The 26,742-nt window shown below is 35.4% G+C and overlaps 1 protein-coding gene across 1 annotated transcript in view; it reads left to right on the forward strand.

Moving 5' to 3' along the window:
- The first annotated feature begins 213 nt into the window (after nt 1–213).
- The window catches only part of LOC128983447 (transmembrane 9 superfamily member 3-like), a 55,342-nt gene continuing 28,813 nt past the window's right edge, over nt 214–26,742 (forward strand). Inside the window, exons 1-5 of the mRNA XM_054402740.1 lie at nt 214–465; nt 6,336–6,531; nt 7,370–7,492; nt 12,015–12,259; nt 12,792–12,923. Of these exons, the coding sequence (XP_054258715.1) occupies nt 364–465; nt 6,336–6,531; nt 7,370–7,492; nt 12,015–12,259; nt 12,792–12,923 (798 nt within the window). The 5' untranslated portion in view covers nt 214–363. The remainder of the gene's footprint in view (nt 466–6,335; nt 6,532–7,369; nt 7,493–12,014; nt 12,260–12,791; nt 12,924–26,742) is intronic.

Raw genomic sequence — 26,742 nt, forward strand, 5'->3', positions numbered from 1 at the left:
ACATCCCACATAACCGACATCCCACTTTACAGACATCCCATATTACCGACACTGTCGACATTTTGAGTTGTCGACATTATGGGACTATTTCAGTGTCGATCTTTTGGGATGTCGATAAACTGGGACCCCACGCTCCGGCCTACTCCGATCATCCGATTCCGATCCTATTCAGTGTTCTTCACTTCAGTGCTTCAGTCAGATTTCAGGCTGGCTGCTATTTCTTGCTACTTACTTGCTATCAGTTTTGTTTTCTTGAGTCTACGTGGGCAATATTTCGGTGGTTTGGTTTGCAAATTTCACTGAAATGTAATACAATTTTTATACAATTAGTTGAGTTTTAAGGGGGCTAATTAAAATAGGACTATGGAGCTCAAGACATTTTCATTAAATTGCAAATCTTTATTTTATTTTGTTCTACTGTCTGTTGTTGTATTTATAGTGGGTGGCGATGAACACACTCATATAGTAAGTAGCCTAGAACCTTTCTAATTTTTACTGAAAACATTAATACAATTATAGGAATATTTTAATTCTATCTATGTAGGCCTAGGCTTAAATGAAGTGTAGGCCTAAAATCTATGTTTATTGTTCGGTCAACGATTTGAATCCAACTTTTGATGTAAGCTAGGCCCTCTATATGCAGGTTTTAGATTATCCTAGCCTACGTTAAATTATTTTGCTCTTGGGCAAGAGTTTTAGTAGGACCTCGCCTATCTGGAACCTGAGTGGGGTAGGCCAAGATGAAAAGTTCTAGAGTTTTTTGAGAACTCAAGCGAGGTTCAAGCTATGAAGGTGCTCCTTAAGTTAGGCCAGCCGAAAATTTGAGATTCATACCAAGGGATTCTGAGAATGTTGTATCTTCACGACCTTAATAACTCGACGGTTGCACTTTAGCTTACGTTCTACATTTATTTCATAGGCTAGGCCCTACATTATACATTAACTACCAGCTGATTATAAAATGAAACTGTTCTAAACTAAACCTAACCTTAACCAATCTAGTATGTGAGTAAATAGGAGGACGTAAACTTAAGTGCAGCCAACTCGACTTATATGCGCAAAACCTTTATAAATCAAGTTAAGTATAGCTTAAGTTACATCCTGATATTGTTTACGTTCAGAAGGTTAACTGTGGAAGCAAAACAGGGCATAAACAGGGTGTCCACAGTCTGGAAAGTCATGGAAAAAAATTCTGGCCATTGAAAGTCATGGAAATAGGCAAAAAGTCAGGGAGGAAAGTCATGGAAATCCCTAATGATGGATGGATTTGAGGGAACCCCTTTTCAATGCTTTAGTTGGCCATAACCCCAACCATTTTAGCATTTTTCACAAATATGCGACAATTCAATTCATTACCTATTTAGTTATATTCGTTTATTTATGAGTTTTGAGTTTGTATTAGTTCAATACAATCTGTTGTGGTGCAAAATTCTAGAGGGGGAATAAACTAGTATTCACCTAAGTCAGGCTAGGCCTACCCCTAGAACCAGCCACACTCAAATTTCTTCCCCGGAGTGCTCAGAAGGAGCCGAGAAAAATCCAGGGGTCGATACGAAGTTGTCACGGCTTTGACTGATCAATTTATGTAAATTTAATCGAAGGCTCAGAGCTCTAGAAGCGCTCAGGAAATCGTGCAGACGCCCAGTTGGAGCTATATCATCCCAGCCTTTGTTAAAGTGTTTTGGTGAATTTTGCCTAACTTTTAGAATGACTGTAGGGCAGTCGAGTATCCAATCTTAGGCCAATTTGATATAAACACTCGTATTAAGCTGTAAACTATCTGGCTAAAGACGTTGGTAGATAATAAAATCAAATCTAATGTAAAAAGCAATTCCTACAGAGTCGTCGGGCCCAATTAATATAATCGAACGGAGAATTCATCGTGGGATGATTTAAAATAGATTTAACTTAATTGTTAGCGTAGCGGTTTGATTGTTCAAATCAGCTGCTCCCAAGACTTGATTCTTTCACCCCCCAAAGACGGGGTTTAGAACTTAGATGACAAGTCTCGGGACGATGAAAACGAGTTATAATTCAGACGTGATAATTATTTGTTAAGCGAACGGAGAAATCATAATTTCAAAACTAATTAATTAAAATTAAATAAACGATAGCCAACGCTAAGTTAGTCACTGGCAGGCAGGAACTGGCGGGTCAAGACTCGAGTTAAGATATTAAATTTAGATAATTCGAAACGGAATTTTAATAAACCGAAAAGGTATAATAAGTTAAGTATGCGTAAGATAAAACAGAAATAACGTAAAACGTAAAAAGGGGCCTAACTAGTATGGTAGCTAACTTATCCTTCGTAATAATATCGTAGTGTCGTCATCGTATTCGTAACTCGTGCGAGCTAGTCGGTGGTCAAACAGCGAATAATCTTGTCCGGCTCAAATCCCGATTTCCTCGGCCGCGGCTTAAGCGCTCCGGTGGTGATTTTGAAAACTAGCCAACAGCTGACCGGGGATTCAGTCTAGTTATCGTCTGTCATCGTCTGTCAACAAACACCAGTTTGAGGTTATGTCGTCGTTGTCAGTGCAATATATACAGGTAAAGTCGGTCGGTTACCTTTATTATGGGAAACGAAGTGCTATTATGAATAAATATGTAGTTTTGGGTGTGTTTGTGTACTTCACTGTTATTTAAAGTAGGCCTACGTTCTTTGGCCCATAGCCCAAGCTATGGCCAACACATAGGTCTAGGAGTAGGCTATTGTGGATGAAAACTGGTAAGTTATGGTGTTTGTTGATTAGCAGTACGTTTTTTACCCCCCTTAAAATTTGGTACCTCACACTGTCCCTACTTTATCATATAATTTAATTTAATATTTTGTAGGATATTGTTGCGACAGTAGTGTAGCCTATACAGTAGACCCCCTCTTAACCGACCTCGTATTAACCGATAATCGGATTATCCGCCTTCGATCGTAAAATAATACAGTTTGTTTTAACCGACTTTGCTTTGAGAGCAGCTCGGTTTAACCGCCGCTTTCTAGGAATCTCGGCATTTCCGCTCCCTTGCTGGGCGATGAGAACTGAACCATACGCTTATCTCCACAGGATATGACTAACAATAAGCTATTTTGTGTTGAGCACAAAAAATATAGCATAGCCTATTGTGTCAGTTTGTCATCATCGTTCGTAGCTCGAGCACATCTGATCTGATTTGTTATCTGTGCGGCAAATTTATAACATCATAAAGTGCGTTACGATTTTGAGAACTGATTATCTTATCGCCGGAGCAAACAAACAACGCAACTTGTAAGGAAGGCGGGGAAAGGGGGTTAACAACTCCAAGGTCAAGATAGTTTTTGTGCCTGGAGCCTCCAGTGAGAGGCTATAAATAAACGTCCTGTTTTGTAACAAAATGGTCGCTTGTATCTTTAATGTCGACAAAATTTTCTGTACTGTATTACGATGTATTTGGAAAGCATCAATTAATACATTACAGTATTAAAGTTATTAAAATAGGAATTTTATTGACTCTAGTATTATAATAATATATTCCACTGAAAGTAGGCCTAGGCCTATTAGACTTAACTGTGTTTTGTGTTTATTTGTGACTTTTCTATCAATATGAAAAAGGAGATAAGAGTAGTTTATTTGATAAATAATGCAAGTATGACTTCAAAATAACGATTATATAATTCCAAATGAATAGCACTTCATTATGTTATGATTTTAGGGATTGCCCGTTTTATCCGACCTTTTGAGTTATCCGACCTAGGTCCGGTCCCATTAGGGTCGGTTAAGAGGGGGTCTACTGTATTTAAATGTTACAACTTCATTATTACAACTCAAATTGCAATACAAATATTGTTATAATATTTTTAGTTGTCTTAAGTTAAGTCTTTTAAGCTAGATTTAAAGCTAAATTCTGTGAACTCACACTAAACTCGATAAAAAAAAAAAATAAAAAGTAGTCTTTATAGAAAGGGAAAAAGAAAGTGGATAGAGAACTTGGCCAGTTATGGGGATGGAGGAGGCTAGGTTTTCTTTTTTCTTTCCTTATTTTTAATACTGTACAAATTTTTTGCAAAATTGATTACTCCAGTGTTATATGTAAATAAATATTTCAGTATTTTCTGTGAAATAACTTGTCTAGACGGTAGGCCTATTATTCGTGTGTGAATGTTTTATAATTTTCGAGTAAAGCTCGAGAGTCATGGAAATCAATGGTAAATGGTCATGGATAGTCATGGAAAGTCATGGAAACTAAGGACACATTTTCTGTGGACACCCTGATAAAACAATTTATCGCACATACAAATAGCATAGCTACTTACTGGAATGGCCTTCTCTTGCTAAATCGGTCGTGATATAGGCCTAGGATTGTTTTAATCTTGACTCTTTTTTAACCAGGTTTAAACATATTTGTCGAAGTTTTCAAAGTTACCGTACCATTAGGCCTACATCTTTTCATTGATTAATCTACCTTCAGCCACTTTCCCTGGTTTTTCAAAATCGTCGAATAAAGTGTTAAAGGCGGAATCCCCAATCCCTGGGTGGTTTCACCTCTTTTTCTTTAACTCATTGTTAACTGCCTTAGCCTAAAATCATTCTTACTTGATACTTGATAGGCCTACTTGAAGATTTCCCACTGGAAGCGTCACTGCGCCGTGGTCGTCATAATAGTGGCCATTTTCAATCCTCTTCAAAATACTCAGTCAATGAGTAATATGGCCTCTTCAACAGATACTCCTTTAGTTGAATCTTGAATTTGTCTACATCTTCAATGTATTTAATTTCTTTTGGGATCTCGTTAACTAACCTTCCATCGGGCGCATCACCGAGGTTACTCCCAGGTTCATATATTTGCGTTCGGCAGGGCTGTTGCCTGCTGTACCTCACACACCTCTTTTGCAGAATTGGTTTAGGTTACTCTTACCCCTTTCCCAGTTGTCAGTAGACCTTGGGGAGTGTTCGCGTCACTACTGGAAGTAGCTTCCGTGTAATATACCTAGTGTAAAATAGAACGCCCTGTAATGTAACAGGTTTCCCGGAGCCTAGTTCCGTGTGCGCTCTTGTGTTGACCTTATTTTACGATATTATAAATGGATGAAGAACGAATTGCGTGATTGTCGGCTGTTTTTATTTATTATAGATTGTCCATCACATCTTTTGATGAGATACTGCGCGATTTGAGGCCACATTTAACGAAGATCAGTACACAATTCAGGAATTTAATCAGTGCTGAAGAAAGATTAACGATAACTCTAGCATCTTTCACCTTTAATTCAATCTCCAAAATCAATTTCTTCCCATTGTAGGTTGATGAAAATTCTGGAAATGTAAGTGTGTCGGGAGTAGGCCTAGTCATTTTCTGTGGGGTTGAGTCCTCATCCTAAATGATAAATCAAATATAAAAAGTGTCTTTTGCAATTTAACTTGTTAACTTAATTTATTTATTTAGATTATCATGTTTTGTACAAATAGTATTGTACATTCTCTGTGGGATCTTTCTTGTTTATTCAACTACACGACTGCTCAATTGAATATATATTAACTCAAGAGTGCTATTCAGAAAGTAAGGAACGTTTCTGTCTTACCCTGTTCCTATGCTAATCGTGTGCTTTCTAGTACAGAGATGTGTTTGCCTTGTCACTGACTATTCAGCCGTTACAGTAGAAGTGTCATTGACTCGCCGTGCTTCCCTTTAACATAATATTAAATTTTTTAAAGTGAGCTGCAATAGAATATGACCACTACTGTACTTGTGATGTGTGAGGTCTGTAAAACAATGTTTATTGGTCATTCACTTAAAACGTACTTAAATAAATGAATTGTGAATTGTATGGAAATTTTAAACTAGTAATAGAAGAAAGTCCTGTCCAGAAATGGTGCATTTAGTATCTACTTGGCAAATTGTAATTCTTAATAATTTACATGGTAGATTTTCCTTTAACCACCCAACAGTTGAGACCTTGCTTTGAGTGACTTTCCCTTGTTTGCCAAAATGAAGATTTGGTTTGCAGAATAGCGGTTTTATGGGGACAAGGAGCTCCAATTGCGTGCCACCAGATGGTTAAGTTCCTAGGCAGTTTTATGACAACATAAATCCAAAGCTTGTCCATCGCTTGATAAGTGCCTCAATCTTTTTGGAAACTATGTCTTAAAGTATATTTTAATTGCTCTTTCAAATGTAGCTATATAATTTTTTAATTATATTATTCCTTATATTTAGGCCTATATTATTTTATTTGTTATTTATTATCTTACTCAAACTTTTCATTTTATTCCATAACGTTCCATACTTTCTAAATAGCTCTCGTATTTTAACATGGCACTGTAAAGTATGTCCACGCTGTAACTTATGTCCCAATGTGCTTTTTACAGTATCAGGAAAATGATGAAGTGGTTCTTTGGATGAACACTGTTGGCCCGTACCACAACAGGCAGGAAACATATGCCTACTTTTCTTTGCCCTTTTGCATGGGCACCAAAGAAACTATTAGTCACTACCATGAGACTTTGGGGGAAGCGCTACAAGGAGTAGAGCTGGAATTCAGTGGATTGGACATTGAATACAAAGGTTTTTATTAAATTTATTGTCAAAACAATATTTGACACCAATATTCTAAGATTAGGGCCTAGGCCTATATTATAAAAATAAATCTTAGGTCTAAGATTTTTTTATTGTAATATTATTTGTTTTGGATTTCAATTAATCATCCAAATAACGTCAAACACATTCTAGTTAATTTAGTTGTGTTATAATAGTTGACTTGGTCGTGTTTTAATAGTTAACTATGGCACGCTTTGGAGTGATTTGAATTGGTGATTAGAAGGTGAGTTAGTGAACGACTTCAACTGTGCTCATGGAAGACCTGCACACCTGCTTCCCTCATAGCGAAAGTACCCTCTGTGCTTATGGGCAACCAATGTACCATAATTTGATGCCGTCACTTCCTGCTGAGTTCTATATATACCTATATTTTTGTTACTGAATAAGTATTCTGTATCAATATTCAATTTAAATTTTAAAACAATAAATTTCTCAGGTTTGCCTAAAAGATGTTTATGTTTTATTATATTTTATTTTAAAAGATGTTTTTATTTTATTATTTTTTAAAGTGTTAACAATATTTTTGTAGCCTCACTCAATCTCCTAAGTAGCCTAGGCTATATTTCTTACTGGTATCTATTGTGTTAGCCTTCAGCTGAATAACTTATCAAAGTACTCAATATCACTTAACATGTCCGTCTATCTCATCAAATATCAATGCTGAGAAAGTGTCATTAGCTAACACATAATTGCATTGTTTTTATCAACTTAAATCAAATAATAATAACTGACATGAATTTGAGCAGTTATTGTACTGACAGTCAAAGCTCTCTTGGTCACTGTTGTGTGTTTCATTATGTTCCAGCTGACATTTCAAAGACTCCGTACTGTGAAATTCAGCTAAATGATGAGAAACTTAAAGCATTTATTTATGCAGTGAAGAATCACTACTGGTATCAAATGTACATTGATGACCTTCCAATTTGGGGTAAGTAGACTTTAATAATACTACTTTACTACAATTACAACAGACACTTACTACTAGAACTTGGACAAGGTTTCTTTTATAATCATACTCCGTAGGATTGTTAAATAATCAAAATATAAACGAGAAAGTAATAGCGCAATGCACGACTGTTGTTTCCATCAGGTTACAGTATTAGAGAAAAGTACAGTAGTCCTGGAGTTCCCAGATCAAGTTCTCTCAACCAATAATTTCTTGAAGCTATGTCATAGTGCCCTGACTAGGTAATTAGAAACTCGCCTTAAGCTATTGGTTCAATACAGAAAAAATACATGTAGCCTAAAACAATCCTGAATAAGTGTACACTAAAAACAGCTTGTATTATACTTTCAAAGAGTTGTTTAGCCTCCGAATTACTGTTTTATACTTAACCCATTCGTGACTGAGTATTTATCAAGTATCATGCAGTTAGAACTGAGTAAAAAAGGGCCAATGTACAATGTTTTAGTAAAAAACTCATTGAAAATTTAATTTATGAAATAAATACCTAATACTTGTGCTTAAATTGATCTACATAAATTTTCCTTTCATATGACACTAATTTTAAATAAAAAATATTTTATAGCAATTTTCAATGTACATAAGCATTTTTATATGTGCATATCTATTTATATATATAATACGCTGAGCCGATTTTTGTGAACAGAACTCCTCCCTCATTTTTGGACCGATTTTGATGATTAAAGTGTCAAAATAATTGCCCTGATCCGTAGTTTTGCAAAGTCATTTTTGTTTTTTGATATCTTTATTAGTTTGGACAAGATCATCCATCAAAGTTGGGTTTTCTTCCATAAGATTAACATGGGGGAGTCTAAATATTTAATTGGTAACTTTGTCTTCACTAATTTGCGAGAACGGCTAGGCGTAGAAACTTGGTAGAGGTGTCCAAAGAAAGATCTTGGTCTGTAGATGAGTTATCAAAAGAAAAACTAATTAAATTAGGTTAGGGCTCTGCCCCAGAAGCCCTTAAAGATCCCTCGACAGATTTGTTTACATTTTGGTCATGTGGATAAAACGTTTTAATAAAACAGCTGTTAATTTTAAAATTGTATTTAAAACAACACACTTTTATTGGGAGTTACTGAATTGTCCAAAAGAAGTATTTGCAATGTTATTTTCTGATTTTAAAATTGATTTTCTTCTGTATCATGCCATGTGTTGAAATATAACGTCCGATTACGAAATCAGTGGAAAATCCTTTTTTCACAATAGACAATTATTTCTCATTGAACTATCTTAAATCTAATTCACGGGTTGGTGTCTTACTTTTTCACACCTTTTCCCTATAGTTTGTCATAATATTCTAAACATATCATCATGGGTTCATGAGATTATTGTCATACATGCTTTCAATCGTTGGAAAAATCTTCGATGGTGTAATACAATACAAAATAATACAAGCGCAGAAGAGCACGGTGCCCATATTTTGTTAAATTAATAGTGGTTTACAGCAACTGGATAAAACATTTTACAATATTAATGTAGAAATATGTGCATGATTTAGAAAGTCATTAAGCTGGAAAACTGCAATATACTGCAGACTTTTCAGAGAGGTTACTTCGATGTATTCATTCAGCTTAGGGAAAACATAATAATGTATAGATATGTAAGAACTTGAACTCTTAGAGAGCCTTTGAATGTTATTAGACTAACGAGAAGGGGTATAATTTCACTCAATTTATCGCAGTTAGATGAATTAGTGTAAGCCTTGAAAGTAACCGTCGATTTCGACGGGTTTCACCTATTATATAAAAAAATTTCAAGCAAACCTTGAAAAATATTTTTTAAATTTTAAATCTATTTTTTGGTCAAATCTATAGATCTATATATTTAATACGCTAGGCATATTTTTGTCATAATTGTTTTGGAGTGATGGTGCTATCGATCACCATGTTCAAGGTGTCGTTAGAAAGGTCTTAGCATGTAGTTTTGCCATCAAACAAAAAAACTTTGGAATTCCATCAGGGCTCTGCCCCAGTGGCCTTCAAAGTTCCCATGTTATTCTTAGGGAGAAAATGTTTGTTTCGGTTCTTCTGAACCATCATCAGAATCATTCATCAGAGTAACCTTCAATCAGCAACAAAGGATTAGGCCTACTATTATATGCATGTGTTGTAATCCATTTTAATTATAGTTATTCTAAAAGTATTTAATTGTTTTCTTTTTACACTGCAAACTTGATTGAGAAACCTAAAATGTTTAAATATAGATTTATACTTCGTTTTATATACTATATTTTTATAGTAAAAAATAAATTGTACTATTAACATGTTCACTGAGAACATTTTTCCCCGACTTTTAAACTTTTGATAAAACCTCTATGTTTTTTTACCACCGGAGTTACTGGTTGTGAGCCCTAAAATCCTACGTGCACCACTGGAGAACATTGTTACTATGGTTATGGTACACTTCAAAATGGCATTTTGGAGTTTCTGTAAGTGATTTTAGTGTACAGTATCTGTGTTTTTAGAAGGCTCATGAACCATATCTACAGATAGTACTAATTCAGGGTTCGTGTTAACATGAACCAAACGTGGATTTTAATAATGTAACAAAACACCAAGTTTTCAATAATGTGCTTTTATTTATTACAACACAAAACTATTTTAAATATAGGCCTAAGTAAACAATATTAGCAAACTAACACATACTTTCTCCCATTATCTTGCCAAAAACCCTTATGATAGGTAAGTGGTAGGAGTATCTATGACATATGGGTTGAATCACAAAAATTGGAAAAAGTTTTAAACCACAATTTTTACAGAATTGGGCGTCATACGGTTTTTTTAAATATAAAAAAAAACCATAACATACTCAATTTTAATCAAAACCATTCTAGCCGCTTTTTTAGAAGTCAGATTTTCCATTATTTTATGCTCTCTTATGGAAATATCTCTATTAAAAAAAAATTTTAACTAAAAAAAAATTGAAAAAACACCGGAGATACATTGAGTTAGGACCCACAAACCATAAAAATTGGACCACAGATGTGGTTTGTTGCTCTGTTCACATCCACCCATTCCCACAGATATACGACTTCAAAAACCGTTTTTTTTTTTATCCAGGGGGACCTAAGACGGATTTTCATCCAAAACTCAAACTCAAACATTTTGATGAAAACAATACTTTCTCCATATACTATGCATGGGGGAGAAATTAAAAATGAACTAAATATTGATTTGAATAAAAACTAGGTTTATAAAACAAGTCATAACCATACACCTTTGCCTTATGCATCGTCACTGTCTGAAGCCGTTTTTTTTAGACTAGCGGCCAAATCATCAACTAGCTTAAAAGATAATTGTCTGCCAGGTTACTACTCAAGCAGCTGTCATTAGAACTTAATGAAACATTGTTTTAGGCTATACTGACGCCCAAGGGTGAAGCACATTGATCAGTGTTTTTATTGATACAACGATGGGCCCACGTGCACCATGGGTGGTATAAAGTTTTAGGCTATACTGACGCCCAAGGGTGAAGCACATTGATCAGTGTTTTTATTGATACAACGATGGGCCCACGTGCACCATGGGTGGTATAAAGTTTTAGGCTATACTGACGCCCAAGGGTGAAGCACATTGATCAGTGTTTTTATTGATACAACGATGGGCCCACGTGCACCATGGGTGGTATAAAGTTTTAGGCTATACTGACGCCCAAGGGTGAAGCACATTGATCAGTGTTTTTATTGATACAACGATGGGCCCACGTGCACCATGGGTGGTATAAAGTTTTAGGCTATACTGACGCCCAAGGGTGAAGCACATTGATCAGTGTTTTTATTGATACAACGATGGGCCCACGTGCACCATGGGTGGTATAAAGTTTTAGGCTATACTGACGCCCAAGGGTGAAGCACATTGATCAGTGTTTTTATTGATACAACGATGGGCCCACGTGCACCATGGGTGGTATAAAGTTTTAGGCTATACTGACGCCCAAGGGTGAAGCACATTGATCAGTGTTTTTATTGATACAACGATGGGCCCACGTGCACCATGGGTGGTATAAAGTTTTAGGCTATACTGACGCCCAAGGGTGAAGCACATTGATCAGTGTTTTTATTGATACAACGATGGGCCCACGTGCACCATGGGTGGTATAAAGTTTTAGGCTATACTGACGCCCAAGGGTGAAGCACATTGATCAGTGTTTTTATTGATACAACGATGGGCCCACGTGCACCATGGGTGGTATAAAGTTTTAGGCTATACTGACGCCCAAGGGTGAAGCACATTGATCAGTGTTTTTATTGATACAACGATGGGCCCACGTGCACCATGGGTGGTATAAAGTTTTATTTGCATAATTCATATGTTATTTTGGTACTACATCCAATAGATTTTTCATTTCATTATTCATAAACAATTTTTTTTTTAAGTCTGTAGTATTTAGTACACATTTGTATTTACTTTTGACCGGAATTCAATTGACATTACATGGCACACGTCAGAGTGAACCTGTTAATACTTATGTTTTGAAACAGGTATTGTGGGGGAAATGGAAGAAGTGAATGGACAAATGAACTACTACATATGGACCCATAAAAAGTTTGACATTGGTTACAACGGGAAACATATAGTAGATGTTAACCTAACGTCTGAGTACAAAGTTAAGCTGGAACTTGGTGTAAGGATTCCATTCACGTATGAAGTGAACTGGAAACCTTCGTCTGTCAAGTTTGAAGATCGCTTTGACAAGTATCTTGATCCTAATTTCTTCCAACACAGGGTAACTATTTAGTCATATAAAAACAAATTTGAAGTAGATTTAGTCCAATCATGAAATTTGTGTTTTGACAACGAGCAATTGATGCAAAGTAAATTATAACATTTATCTTTACAGTAAGTTCCTTTCAGATAAGATTTGTTCTACATAATTAACTTAAAAAAAAATCAACCTTCAACCTTAAGTATTGAGAAAAATGTTTTCCCATGAATCAATATTTATTTACTTGCTGGGTTTGTTTGCCTCCCGAATGAGTTAAGTTTTAGCTTTGTAATTTTTTTACAAATTTGTGGTAGTAATTTGTTCTTGTTAAGATTGGTATTAGTGATACTTCTTTCCTTTCAAGAGATTGGAGGTTTCTCATTACCATATATTTGCCGTCCACATAGCCTGCAAGCTGTTGAACAAGAATGATCAGTAGTTCAACTAATAATAATCTTTTAGCAGCAATACTAGAACACAAACCCTTGGTGTGCTGCTGACTGAATCAATAGATAATCATGACGATGTTTCAGTTATTTGTTCTGGTTTACAGATACATTGGTTCAGCATATTCAACAGTTTCATGATGGTTATATTCCTGGTGGGGTTAGTGTCCATGATACTTATGAGGACTCTCAGGAAGGACTATGCTCGTTACAGCAAGGACGAAGAGCTGGACGATATGGTATGTTATAACACTTAACCAAAGATTCCATAGGGATATTATTTTTGTTTCTTTGCTATGTAATATTTATTTTCTTTTGACAATTGTTTATGTCAGTATTTTCAATTGTAAATTATATAGTTAGTTGTAACTATTAGGTTAAATTAACTATTAACTATTATTAAGTAACTATTAGGTTTAATGCAGTAGATGATGATATTCATAATCAAGTGCAAGACTGAATCTTTATGAAATGTTCAGCGTTGCAAATTGTACATGATGTCAACAACCTTTCCAACAATTCAAATTTTGTTATTGACAATATTGTTAAGTAGGCTGACTTGAATTGTTGGAATTAACCCAAAAAAGTATGTTATAAAAAATGCTTAAAATATTTAGCCAATAAAAGTACCATACTTAATCACCAAAGAAGAATTTTTACAAGATGATTCTGTAGGCTGAATTAAAAGTTAAGACAGTTTTGATAATTTGTATTTAAGGCCTATAAGAAAAAGTTCAAGTAAAAACATTTAATTACTTTTTTGCTGTACTATTCCTTATAAACTAGGAAATTCTACACCATGTGAAAATTACAGTTTTTGTAGTTATACAGCAACATGCATACATTTACATTTTCTTCTCCTCTCTGTCTTGTTTTTTTGTACCCTAGTGCATGCCAGAGCTGAACAATCCTTTCATTTCAGTGGGTAAGTTATATCTCTGATCAATTACAAATGGGGCTTAACACTGGTAACAATAATATTACTTCATTAGCCTATATAATAAAAGCTAAAGGGTGCGCCAAAAAAACCTGACAATTTCTGTTTTGTAATAAGTCAGCTGTTATACAAGCTAGAGACCTCATTGTTGTAGTCAACGATTGCTTATGTTATGCCATTTTTAGGTTATGTTTGGTAAAACATCACTTCGTCGAAAGAAAGTTACTGTCTAGTGTGTTAGGCACGGTTTGGAGTCATATGTTTTTAAGGACAAACGTGGGAACACCCCCCTGTCACTGTAAACTCGGAACGCTATTTGGAAATACTGAGGGGTTTTTGGTTCCACAACTGTGAATGTTAGGAGGGATAGACATGACCAACACATGGGTTCAAACAGGACGGCGTAATTTGTCATACAGCCAATTATTCAATGACAGTTTTGCGTGAACTCTTTCCCGGTAAAATGACCTCTTGGTTTGGTGATATTCTGTTGTCAGCTCGATCCTCAGACTTAATTTCATGTTACTGTTGGCTATGGGGATACCTACATAAAAAGCAAAGTGTTTGTTTCAAAACTTCGAACCATCCCTGGACTCAAGCAGTGTATCCGGGAAGAGATTGCTTCTATTCATCAGGCGTAGGTGACTGCAAATATGCAAAAAAATCTGAAGCCTGCGTTTAGGAGAAGGTCATCACCTAAGTGATATAATTTTTCATAAATGAAAATGGCATAGTAGTGTGTACAATATAACATTGTTTAATACATACAATTGTATTTTGTTCTTGAGTTATATAGTATTCAAAATCGTCAGGTTATTTTGGCGCAACCCTTATAATATGCTGAGAATAACACTTAAGTTATGTTACACTCACCAACTAATTATTTTAAAAGATCGCTGTGGACAATTCTTAAACCTTAACCAATTCTAAATATAATTACATTACCATACAAGGTTATTATAAAGTTTAGGGGTTGCTCATCAATTTTTTGAGCGGAGCGAGCGAAGCTCTTATACGTCGACTCTTATGCATTTCGTAATATGCAAACTCCTCCTTGACGGCTAAATCAATCGTTTTCAAATTTGGCATGGTGATAAAGACCATATCGGTGAGTGCCAACATCTATATGGCGTTAAAAATGTCTCTCAGAAATCCGCCCCACTGGGTCTAAAAGTTTCAATGTAATCCTTATGGAAGCAGTATTTGACACATAAACAAAGAAATATGATCAGCTGTCGACTTTTGAATGCAGTAGATAAAGAAATAGTTAATAGCATTATTTCACAGATATTAGAACAGAAACGCTATGAATCATAAATATAATCAAATGACAACACTAGCTTGAGGTCCGTGACGTAGGAAGTGGTGAAGGAAGTAGTAAAGGTGAGCAGTCTGGAGTGTGGAAACTGTTTATGACGATAATATTAAGGTATCTGCATTCCTAAAATTATTTTGGAAGGGAGGAAAACAGGTCCACGACGTAGGAAGTGGTGAAGGAAGTAGTAAAGGCGAGCTTTTCGGGGTATAAGATCTGTTTATGACGATTAGATAAGGTATTTGCAATCCTATGATGCTTTGGGAAGGGAGGGAAACAGGTCCGCGACGTAGGAAGTGGTGAAGGAATTAGTCAAGGCAAGCTGTCCGGAGTGTGGGAACTGTTTATGACGATTAGATTAATGTAGTGATGTGTCAAAACCGAATCTCAAATCTCAAAACCATCAAAACTTAGGAAAAGTTTCGGTTTCGAGATTCGATCACCAAGTTTCGAGGTTCAAAAGTTTCGAAATTGAAGATTTTGGCAGTTTTATTTTTTGAACTGCTGACATTTTTTTGTGCCATTGTTATTGTTTTCAATGTTGTTTTCAAACATGCTGGTAGAAACAGAGCAAACATCACCATTAACAGTAATGAAACAAGTACATTTTATTCTTAACTTCAAAAGGTATCTTAAATACTATAACTGGTACAATTCAGTTTCACATTAATATTTACTAAACACAAAGAAATATTGACCACTAAATGTTCTAATTAATCTAATATTCGTGTTTATGTTGGTGTTAGATAATTAAATTTTTTTGGTTGTTTATGAAAAATTATGTTGTATTGGGTTGTAAGATTATCAGTCACATTCACATATTTATGTTATGTCATGGTCAGAAGTTGATCTCTTTCAGTTTTGATTGCATACTTAACATTTTATGATTATGTGTATTTTTTTGTAACCTTGACCTTTGTAACCAGCTAAGTAAAAAAGTTTCACGTTAATGTTTTGACCACCAAAGACAGTGATGATGTTTCCGTTACTCAGGAAGATATTCCGGATTTTACAGAGATTCTAGAAGTCGATGATGATTTCCCCTCGACCGCAGATAATCACGCTATTACCTCTAGTTTGGCTTGACTGAAAATATCAGGCTGGCACACCTCTTAATTACTATAATAAAATTGTTTTTTTTATTTTTTTGTTTTTTTATAAATTTTTTTTTATACATCTTGATTTATTGTTGATATGGTATAGTTATGTAATGTGTGAAGAAGGGTTTAATAGCTATCCAATTATAAGATATGAGACCCCACGAACTGTTCAGCTAATTCAGGGCTTCATGGTGACTATTGTAGAAAGCCATTTAACGATGTATTTTTATCGTTATTTTATGTTGTTTCTCTCTGACTAAACTGAAACAGCTGTCGTGAGGTTGCAAATGAAAAATTAATTTTTTAACGTATGTTTTGGTTTTTTTACTTTCTCGGCTATACCATAGTATATGGAGAAAGTATTGTTTTTGTCAAACATTTTCGAATTTGAGTTTTGAGTGGATATATCCGTTTTGGGTCCCCCTGGACCCAAAAAAGTTGTTTTCGAAGTGATGTCTGTGTGTCTGGATGTGTACAGAGCTAGGAACTACACCTATGGTCCGATTTCGATGAAATTTGGTGTGTAGGTTCTAAACCATGGTATCTCCAGGCGTTTTTTAAAATTTTTTTGAAATTTTGATTTTCAATCTTAAATGGCCCGAACGATTTTGATATAAATTTAGTAAGTTGCAGCCCTTTAATTTCTGAACAAAATGGTACGACTCTTATTTCTGTAAAAATTACGGTTCAAAAGTTATAGAAAATTACGTTATTTCCCTTAAAAACCCCATAAAACAAAAAAAAGGATTTTAGAAAAAAAAACTGGTTTTGATTTTACTTAGTATGTTATGGTCCTTAATTTTAATTTTGAACCCTCCGAGTGTTATGTGTCGTAAAAGCGACTCATAACACATCCGCTGTAGTGTTATGTGTCGCTTATGCGACTCACAAACACTGTTACGGCGAAGGCTCTGGGACTGACTGAATCGGATTGAACTGGATCGAGTTAGGTATCGTTTTTTTCAGCAGATTAAGAGCTTTCTCCTGATGTCTGTTTCTATACGCTTTTCATTTTAGTTCCGAAAATATTGTAGCAGACAGCTGACGTGCGTATTTTTTAAAAAGCTTGGTTAACCTCGCACCGATGACTGATGTGTTTTATTACGTTTATCATTGTTTTAGTGTTAAAAATCAAACCCCAAAAATAAGATCCCACGTTAGTGATATACGTGGTGCATTATAAGAAGATTTAAGTCAGTGATTTTGAAGGGCTGGTTGATGATCCTGAAGAAGAATGTAGCGATATTGATGTAAATTATCAGCCAGATTCCTAGCTATGGTTAGGCTATGCATTCTTAGCTAAACGCTATGTACCAAAATCTGTTTTTTGCCCATAACTTATTTATTTGAAAACCTACTTCCTTATATTATTATATTTTTGGAATCCTCATAAAATTCTGAACAAAGTGGCTATTTTAAGATATTTTTAGACCTATAAATTATAACAATTTATTGAGCGCAAACATACATTTTTTTAATTTTTTTATAATTTTTGAGAAATGTTAACCCCACATAAATTGTTGAACATTTTTTTTATGTTTTATATGTTACATTGAAGCCCATAATTTTCCAAACAAAATTATATATAAAACAGTATACTTTACATTGTTTTTAAGTTTCTAAGATACATTTTAATAAAACCCTGCGATTGCGCAATAAATGGGCGAACATTAAGACCAAAACTAGAGACACTTGGAGGGTTAATGGGGATTTTCCCATAAAACCCCATGAAAAAACAAAAAAATCAGATTTTCTCAAAAATGGCCTGAATGATTTTCTTAAAAACTTAGTATGTTATAGTCCTTTAAATTCTGAACAAAATGATACAAATCCGATTTCCGTAAAACTACAGTTCAAAAGTTATTGTAACTTATGTTGTTTTCCCATAAAAACCATAAAATAACAAACATTTTATTAACAAAAGGTTATTTGCTGATTGTTTGCTGTGCGTGCGTAGTGAGTTGTACAAAATGGATTATGATCTCCGACTCCATTCTGGTGATGTGACGAACTCCATGACTTTTTATGTGATTCTTTAAGTAAGTGATATGGATAATGACAAAATTGAAGATGACTTTGATATTGACTTTGACTTTTCTGTCTGCGAGAGTAAAGAAGTCCCTTGAGCCAGAGCGATACGCAGCTATGTTTGGAGGGTATCGCGCTCTATTTGCAGGCGCTAAGCATCTGGGCGCCTCGCCTCGATGTCTGTCTGTAAACAACTGTTGTAAACATAATTACTCATATCTTTGTTTTGGTAAGTGGATTATCATCATGTGGTCACGTCATTTGATTCAGTGCAGTCTCTTATGTTTGCGTATTGAGTTCTGTTTTGTTTTGGACGGTCCTTGCAGCTATGGATTTAAGAAAACGTGGTGCTACTATACATACAGGGTGAGTTTTAAATGAGTTCCCCCCCTACTTTTTTCTACATTTCTTAAGATATCAACTCCGGACCACATCAGATCATTGTAGAGTAGTAAGTACTTCATTTTGACTGGGTATAAATTTTTGGCCGCCATATTGGATACAAAGTTTTTTTTTCAAAAGTAAAGGTAGGGTTGTGACCCATCGTTTTAAACTACTTTTTTATGCTGAATACGATGCTGCAATTCGTTTTTAAAAATCTTGATCCATTCTAAAGTTATGAGAACTTTTTATAACATTATTTTTAGCCCATTTTACCATTGTGCATTTAGAAACTAAAAACATAATCGCAAAATAGTGCTAGATAAAGATAAGTATACACCACATAATATACATAAATCTTTATCCAGCACTATTTTGCGATTATGTTCTTAGTTTCTAAATGCACAATGTTAAAATGGGCTAAAAATAATGTTATAAAACGTTCTCATAACTTTAGAATGGATCGAGATTTTTAAAAACGAATTGCAGCATCGTATTCAGCATAAAAAAGTAGTTTAAAACGATGGGTCACAACCCTACCGTTACATTCGAAAAAAAACTTTGTATCCAATATGGCGGATCCAAGATGGCGGCCAAAAATTTATACCCAGTCAAAATGAAGTACTTACTACTCTACAATGATCTGACGTGGTCTGGAGTTGATATCTTAAGAAATGTAGAAAAAAGTAGGGGGGGAACTCATTTAAAACTCACCCTGTATAGTGAAGAGAGGGATTTAATTAAACGGGTGATCGAGTGTTGTGACAATGAATGTAAAGACAACAAGTTATTAGTGCCGATAGAAAAGGCAACAGAAAGTGCCGCAAACTATTGTAAAGTGTCAGAAAAAACTATTTTAAACGAATTAGAAAAACCGCAAACAAACTCCAGATTAAAAACTCTGTACACCCGGGGAAAAAACGCAAGAACGCTGACCACCATAAAGGACAAATAGATAGTTTTGATAGACGTGTAATCGTAGATGTAATACGCGATTTTTACACGAACAAAAAAATTGTACCTACATGTAATAGTATATTTCATAACAAGAGTATAAAGTGTGTCATTACATATTTGAGACCATGTTTGAAGTGCAAGATTTATCGAGCACATGGTCGAGAATATGTATAGACCCACTTTCACTCGTGTTTTGAACGTTACTTTTCGTAAAATTGAAACAGTTGTTAAAGCATTATCAAATATTTGTTTGTTTACGTCGGCAAAATCTAAAAATCTATTTTGCCTTAGTTAACAATCTAATGATGGATTTTCACAGGTGATTAAACATGGAACGTAAACAGGTCATTTCACAGTAGTGCAGCGAAAAATAACTATTACCTGTTTTAAGAGAAAGGATTAATTTTAAATGGTTCAAATGGGCACTTCGGCGTCTTTTAAAAGATAGGCTATGGGGCGAAAGTGGAAGAAATGCGATGCCAAAAGAAAATGTTTGATTGAAAGGCCTGACATTAATAATTGGAGGTTTAAGTATTTGCGAGGGATGAGAAAGCTAAGGGAACAAAATAGGAAATTTTTCTATGGACGAAACTTAGATGGACAATAGAAACAAAACGTTAATTTAACGTTCCAGAAATGTTGGCAAAGTGTAGACGTCGATGGTGTGTTACCTGATATGAACGCGTCAAACCGTGTGAAGAGTGAAGACTAATTGTCGCGCGAAACGTTCAAGCGTAACGCCTTCAAACTACGAATAGGCCGGAGCTCAGGGGACTTCTTTACTCTCGCGGACAGTATAACTCAAGCAATATGGAACATTCATTGTAGGCTTAGATGTATGAATTCTTATGCAAACAAAAAACTCTGTGAACATTTTAGGCCTCCCTATACCGGTGATTGTTGTCTCAATTTAATTTAATAAAATATGTTAAAATTAATGTCTTCTTGAAATAGTCTATCTTATTTTCCTTATTGGCTAACCTAATCTATGTAACCTTAATCAATACAATGCAGTTGTCTTAGTGTATAAAGTTTAAATAAAATTATATCATAAGTTATATGTGTTATTAAATGAATTTTTAACAGGTAGCCTATCGGTATCGAGTGCGGAATCGAGAATCAAAACCAAAGTTGGAGAATCGATATCGGAATCGACCAATTCAGGAAACGGCCCATCACTAGTTTAAACCCAAATTGGCTAGTTATCAAGTTTTTCATTGCTGCATTAATTTTTTACTTTAAAATAATTATCTCAAAAATACTTAGTAACATTAAAGACAGGGTTTTTGTAGTGTAACCAATTCATTTAGAACATTTGCCAAAAATAAAAAAAACAAAACAAATACCCCCGCCACAGCAAACCTGCAGAGTAAGGGAATTTCCATTTACCTGGCTGGATTTCTACTAAAATGTACCCAGAAAATTGTCAGATTTATTTCCTATTTAAATAACATTAATTTTAATGAGTACCTAGGTTTGCTGCTACAGGGAAGGTATTGAAATGTGTTTTTTTTTTATTGAAATGTTGATAGCTTAGTATAAAATAAAAAAAATTGTCAAATTTGATTAAAATAAATAATAATTCGATAAGCAAGCAAACTACAACCGTTTATTTATTCTCCATAAGAATAACATAGGAATTTTAAATTTAAAGTGTTTTTAATTATCTACGTAACTGTTAGGAATAAAACAACGCTTCAATATACAAAATTATTTCTTTTTTAAGGTCTGCAAAATGGTCTGGAAAGAAATTGTGAAATTTTATGTTTTTAGACTCTAAAATGGGAAAAACCAATTTTTACCCCATAAAACCCCCCATAAACCCCTGTTCCCATAGTCCGATCATGCTGGTTCACAAACTCGTTCAAATAAATGTAGGTTTACAGTGATACACGTTTCTACCTAATTTCATCAAAATCGAATCATTTTCGCTCTAGTTATCGTGCTAACGGACATATATGTATGAATTTGAACGGATGGTGTTTTTGGCTTCTAGGGACATCAAAATGAAAAAGTAAATCGGTCCCGGGTCCAAGTCTTACTATGAGACCTACGGTAATAGCTTATTCCCTATATGGGAAATTCGCTAAAAGCAAAAAAAAAAAAAACGTGGTATCGGTATGAAGAATTTAGAATATCTTTTTCAGGTATCGGTATCGAGAGTCCATAAATTTTTGTATTGATACAATTGTAGAAAAAACTAGTCTTGAAAAGTCTGGAATTAGTCTTGAATTTTAAAATGAAAATAAACTAGACAACCTTAAGGAAATTTGCTAAAAAGGCAAAATGTGTTTTATTGTTCCCACTGACTTAATATCACTACTCATAATTTCAACTTCTCTGAGTTATTTTTTTGTTTTAATTTCATAACCACTCACTGCCAGTAGAAAATTAGTACTTAGTCTCCAAATTTTGTGTGGTTTTTATAAATACAAATTTACAATCTTAAACCTCCCTCAAAATTCAGACTTATTACTTGTAAAAGTTGATGTTGAATCACTATATACAAATATTCCCCACGATAATGGCCTGAAGGCTGCCAAACATTTTCTTAACTCTAGACCCAAAAATTCTAAACCTTCTACACATTTTTGGCAACTCTCATTCAAATGATACTAACCATAAACAATTTCAGATTCATGGACAAACTCTTCTTACAAATTAATCGCACAGTGATGTAAACGAATGGCCCCAGCCTACGCTAATCTTTTCCTGGGTCTATTAGAGCAACATTTTCAAACAATCCCTTAACAAGTTCGCTACTGAGCGTCGCATATATGCGACGCTGCGGTCATTGCCACAGACCGAGGTATACATTTCAATCTTACACATAGACCGGCTGTCACTTGGATAACAGTACACACAGACCAGGGGCGAAAACCTGTAAAACAGTGATCATTTACATTGTAATACGCTACAATCGTGTTTGTAAATAAATTGTTCTTGTTTTTTTGTATTTTTTATAACCTTTTGTAATGTCGCATATTTGCGACGCCCGGTCTACAGCGAAAACAATAGTGAAAATTATCATAGTTTTCTTGAAACAGACTAAACGTCGCATATATGCGACGGCTCATTTTTTTGAGTTTTAAGGTGAAAGTAAGTAAAAAAATAAACAGATTATTCAAGAACAGTTTACAACTGAACAAATATAAAAGCTACATAGGATAATGCAGCATACATACTGCATACATACATACAGTGATGCAGAAAAGTAAAGACCAGTTTTTCCTACTATTATATGACGTCACCAATCATCATATCCACAGACCAAGCGACGCAGTTGTGCGTCAGACATCTCTGTAGACCACTGCAGGGAATTCAGTGCCTTCAAATAGACCACTACAAAGATATAACCATTTTAATAACATTAGAACCCCGACGCAAATATGCGTCGGCAGTCTATTTTAATGTGACTAGCCGTCAGATATATGCGACGGCAGTCCATGGGTAGAAACCGGCCGTCGCATATGTGCGTCGCTGGTCTATGTGAATGGAAAATTTCGTACTATTGCAGTAGCGAACGTGTTAACTCCTCTTCTTTGGTTAAGATGTATAGATGATATCTTTATTGTTTGGCAACACGGAATAAATTCACTAAAAGAATTTCTACAAGATTTAAACCAATTTTCTTGCTTGAAATTCATATGGAATTATTCAGACAAAATTGTTTCTTTCTTAGATGTTGATGTCTTCATTGATAATCAAAAACTTAAAAAAAAATTCATTTAAAAGAAACTAACAAAATGTAGTACTTACATTATCAAAGTTGTCACCCTATGTATATGAAAAAATCAATTCCAAAAAGCTTATCAATTCGTGCTAAAACATTCTGCAGTGAAAAATCTGATTTTGAAAAATATATCACTAAATTGAATTCTGCTTTCATTGAAAGAGGGTATCTTAATCCTTCCCGGGCTATGGACGGATATATCCGTCAAACTCCATTTACGTTGCGGGCGGGAAACGGTTATATCCGTCGCAATAAATTTTCTTTACGGGATAAAGACGGATATATCCGTCAGAAAAACAAATTGATATACATTGGTTATAACGTGAAAATAAACATCTTAATGCATTATAAAAGTGTTATTTAGTTTTTGTGGTTGGCAGTAATAGTTTCTGCGACTGTTTCAGCTACTATTTCGCGCCATAGAGTGCGTTAGTTGTGTGTAAATAGCGCGAAACTGTCAGTGTGGGACGCTCTCATTTGGCAAGTGTTTGCTTACAATTTGTTATGTGCTTTATTTATTTTATTTAGCTAAAATGACTAATCCAAATGATCCGAATTTTGAAGTTGATGTGATTGAGATGTTGAATAAAAGTGTATCTGAGGGAGACTTTGTATTTGACAGTGGAAGTGACGGTATCGGTATGGAATGTGATGACGAAGAACCTGACGAACAGTCTTCACTTAGTGAAAGTATTGGGGAACATGAGGTTATGGAAGCAGAACTTAGTGGTTTGGATGTACTTCAAAGTGATTTATGATGAATTGATGGCCGTAGATTTCGGTGATCAAAACGATATTGTTCCTAATGAAAACAATGAAAGTGAGAATTTTGGAAGTAAACAAGATAGTTCTGACAAATGTGATGAACATGTTTTGTTTTGTGATGACGAAAGTGAACAGGAAGAAAATGTGTCTAATGATCTATGTACAGAACAGGACAGTAGCAGAGGAAGGCAAACTTTACCGTTTAGAGGAAGAGGATATGGGCGAGGCAGTTGCAGAGTAAGAGGCGGTGTCCGTACCAGAGGGGGTCGTGGCAGGGTCAGTGGAGGAGTTGGATTACGTGTCAGGGGAGGAGTTCGAAGTGGTGGCAGAGGAAGTGGAAGTGTAGGAAGAAATAGAGGTGGAATGGGAGACGGGGAAAGAGAAAATGGTGCTAAAACACTTACAAAAAAACAGAAAGAACGAATCGTGTGTGATCGACAGTGGCTGCAAGTATCGAACTACGACCCAGGTCCAGTAAGTACCTTTCCTATTATAAATGACGGCGCTGGTGTAAATATTCCATCTACTTTTGACGAAGATACAAAGCCTGTACAGTATTTTTCCCTTTTTTTTAATGATAATATACTAAACCTAATCTGCCCAGAGAGTAATTTGTATGGCAGCTCTAAACAGGATGATGAAATCCTCAGTCCGAAAAGCAGATTTCAAAAATGGGAACCGTTATCTGTAGAGGAGCTAAAAGCTCTCATTGGAGTTGTTATGAACATGGGTATGCACCCTTTACCCGACCTAAAAGACTATTTTTCTACCAAATGGGTAAATGGAATGCATTTTTTTTAGCGATGTGTTCAGCCGAGACCGGTTTTTGATTTTGTTCTGGTCCCTGCATTTTAGCCACGAAGTAGGACCTGACCGTGATCTGAAGATAAGGCAAATTGTATCGTCTTTAAGGTATACAATCTGATGAAACCAACAAAGTTTGGCATGAAGATATTTGTCCTGTCCGATTCCCTGAACGGCTACATTTATAATTTTGATCCGTACTATGGGAAGAATGAAGACGATCTAAGCACTCATGATTTGTTAAAGACTACCAAAACAGTATCACAACTATGCCAAACACTCATCAAAGAGCCCTCTAATCCACCTTCAGGAACCCATGTCTACGTGGACCGATATTACAACAGCCCACAACTGGCCCAAGAGCTCCTAAAAATGAAAATGTACGTAACTGGTACGGTTTTGCCAAATAGGTTACAAATGCCTGTCCTAAGCAGGGCACTGGAAAGAGGAGAGGCGGAGGGTCGTAGAAATGGGGACATAGCTGTGGTTTATTGGAAGGACAAGACAGTGGTGACTGTCCTCACCACAAAAAAAGAAGTAGACAAACACCATATGGTTGATGTTCCCTCCAAAATACCAGGAGTCGATGGTGTAAGCAAACCAATTGCTGTAGCAGACTATACTAAGCATATGGGTGGGGTCGACCGGAGTGACCACTTCATATCTAACTACCAGTTCCTTCGCAGAAGTAAGAAATGGTACAGGAAAATGTTTTTCTGGCTGTTGGATGTAGCAGTTGTGGATTCCTACATACTGTACAAAACAATGCAAGAAGAGCACGGTAAAACGCCTATGAGCCACAAGAGCTTCAGGATGAGTGTGATCGAGGATCTGGTCAGGGAGCACATGCAGTCACGTTTCCGACTGGAACGCCGCAGACCTGGCTGTCCAAGGGAAAATGCTTGTCAGTGGTTGGATGGCAAACTACACCTCATGGGAAAGTTGGAAAAGGGCTCCAGAAAGTGCTGCGTGTGCCTGAAGAAGAAGCTGCGAAAAGAAACTGTCTATTTTTGCAAAACCTGCGCAGAAAAGCCGTTTCTCCACCCCGATGATTGTTTTGCAGTGTACCACACTGAAGCTGAGTACTAGGGCCTTTCTTCATTGTGTATCTCATCGCCCTTTTTGAAATGTAACTTATACATAATTACTTTTATCTGTAATTTTTTATGGCCTAGTAAGCATAAATGTTGTAAATATTTTTTACTGTTTTTCTCAATCTCCAACTTTTTTGAATACACGTTTTTTATAAAGTAAACTACATTTGTAAACAGAATTTTTTTATATACATTTCAAACCAAATAAACTTGATTTCAACGTTAATTTATAATTTTTATTGTGAAATTTAGCTGTAATAAACAACTTTTGTATATTAAAACTAGCTGTGTACCCGTTCTACGCACGGGGATCTTATAATATTCAGTTGAAACCTTCTTATATAAAGAACAGCAGTTGGTTTGCATATTTTAAGATATGCTGGCCAAACTATTATACATAGCTTCATTTTATGTTGTTTTTTGTTGTTCCGGATCGGTATGACAATCAATAAAAGGTTAAATTACCTCTGTGTCTGCCGGTCGATCCTATAACGGTAGGCTTACTTTTATTTTTACTATCTGATCTCGTTTGCATGGCTCAATCACGTCCTGGTTGAAGTTCGTTCGCTACGCTCACTCACCTGTATGTTGGAGCTCGTTCGCTGCGCTCACTTTCCTTCAGGTTAGCTCGTTCGCTACGCTCACTTGCCTTCAGGTTAGCTCGTTCGCTACGCTCACTCGCCTCCAGGTTGCAAATTAGCTGTTGTCATAAATGTAAAAGAAATAATAGTGCTAGTGCTGCACCCTGTTGGTAATCCTTGTAACTTTAATGCTATTGAACATCACAGAACAGAACCAACTTGTTTAATTGAAACAGCTGTTAAGATTCAATAATTTCATTTCTCATAAGGTTAACATGGGCTTCCAGAAATTCCACGTCAAAAATCGACAAAAACTTGATTTTCAAGGGTTTACTGTTAAATATCTAACTGTCTCATATTCGA

The sequence above is a fragment of the Macrosteles quadrilineatus genome, unplaced genomic scaffold (genome assembly GCF_028750875.1).
Source record: "Macrosteles quadrilineatus isolate MER2022 unplaced genomic scaffold, UCM_ALF_1.0 Scaffold_1__1_contigs__length_201487025, whole genome shotgun sequence".
NCBI lineage: Eukaryota > Metazoa > Arthropoda > Insecta > Hemiptera > Cicadellidae > Macrosteles > Macrosteles quadrilineatus.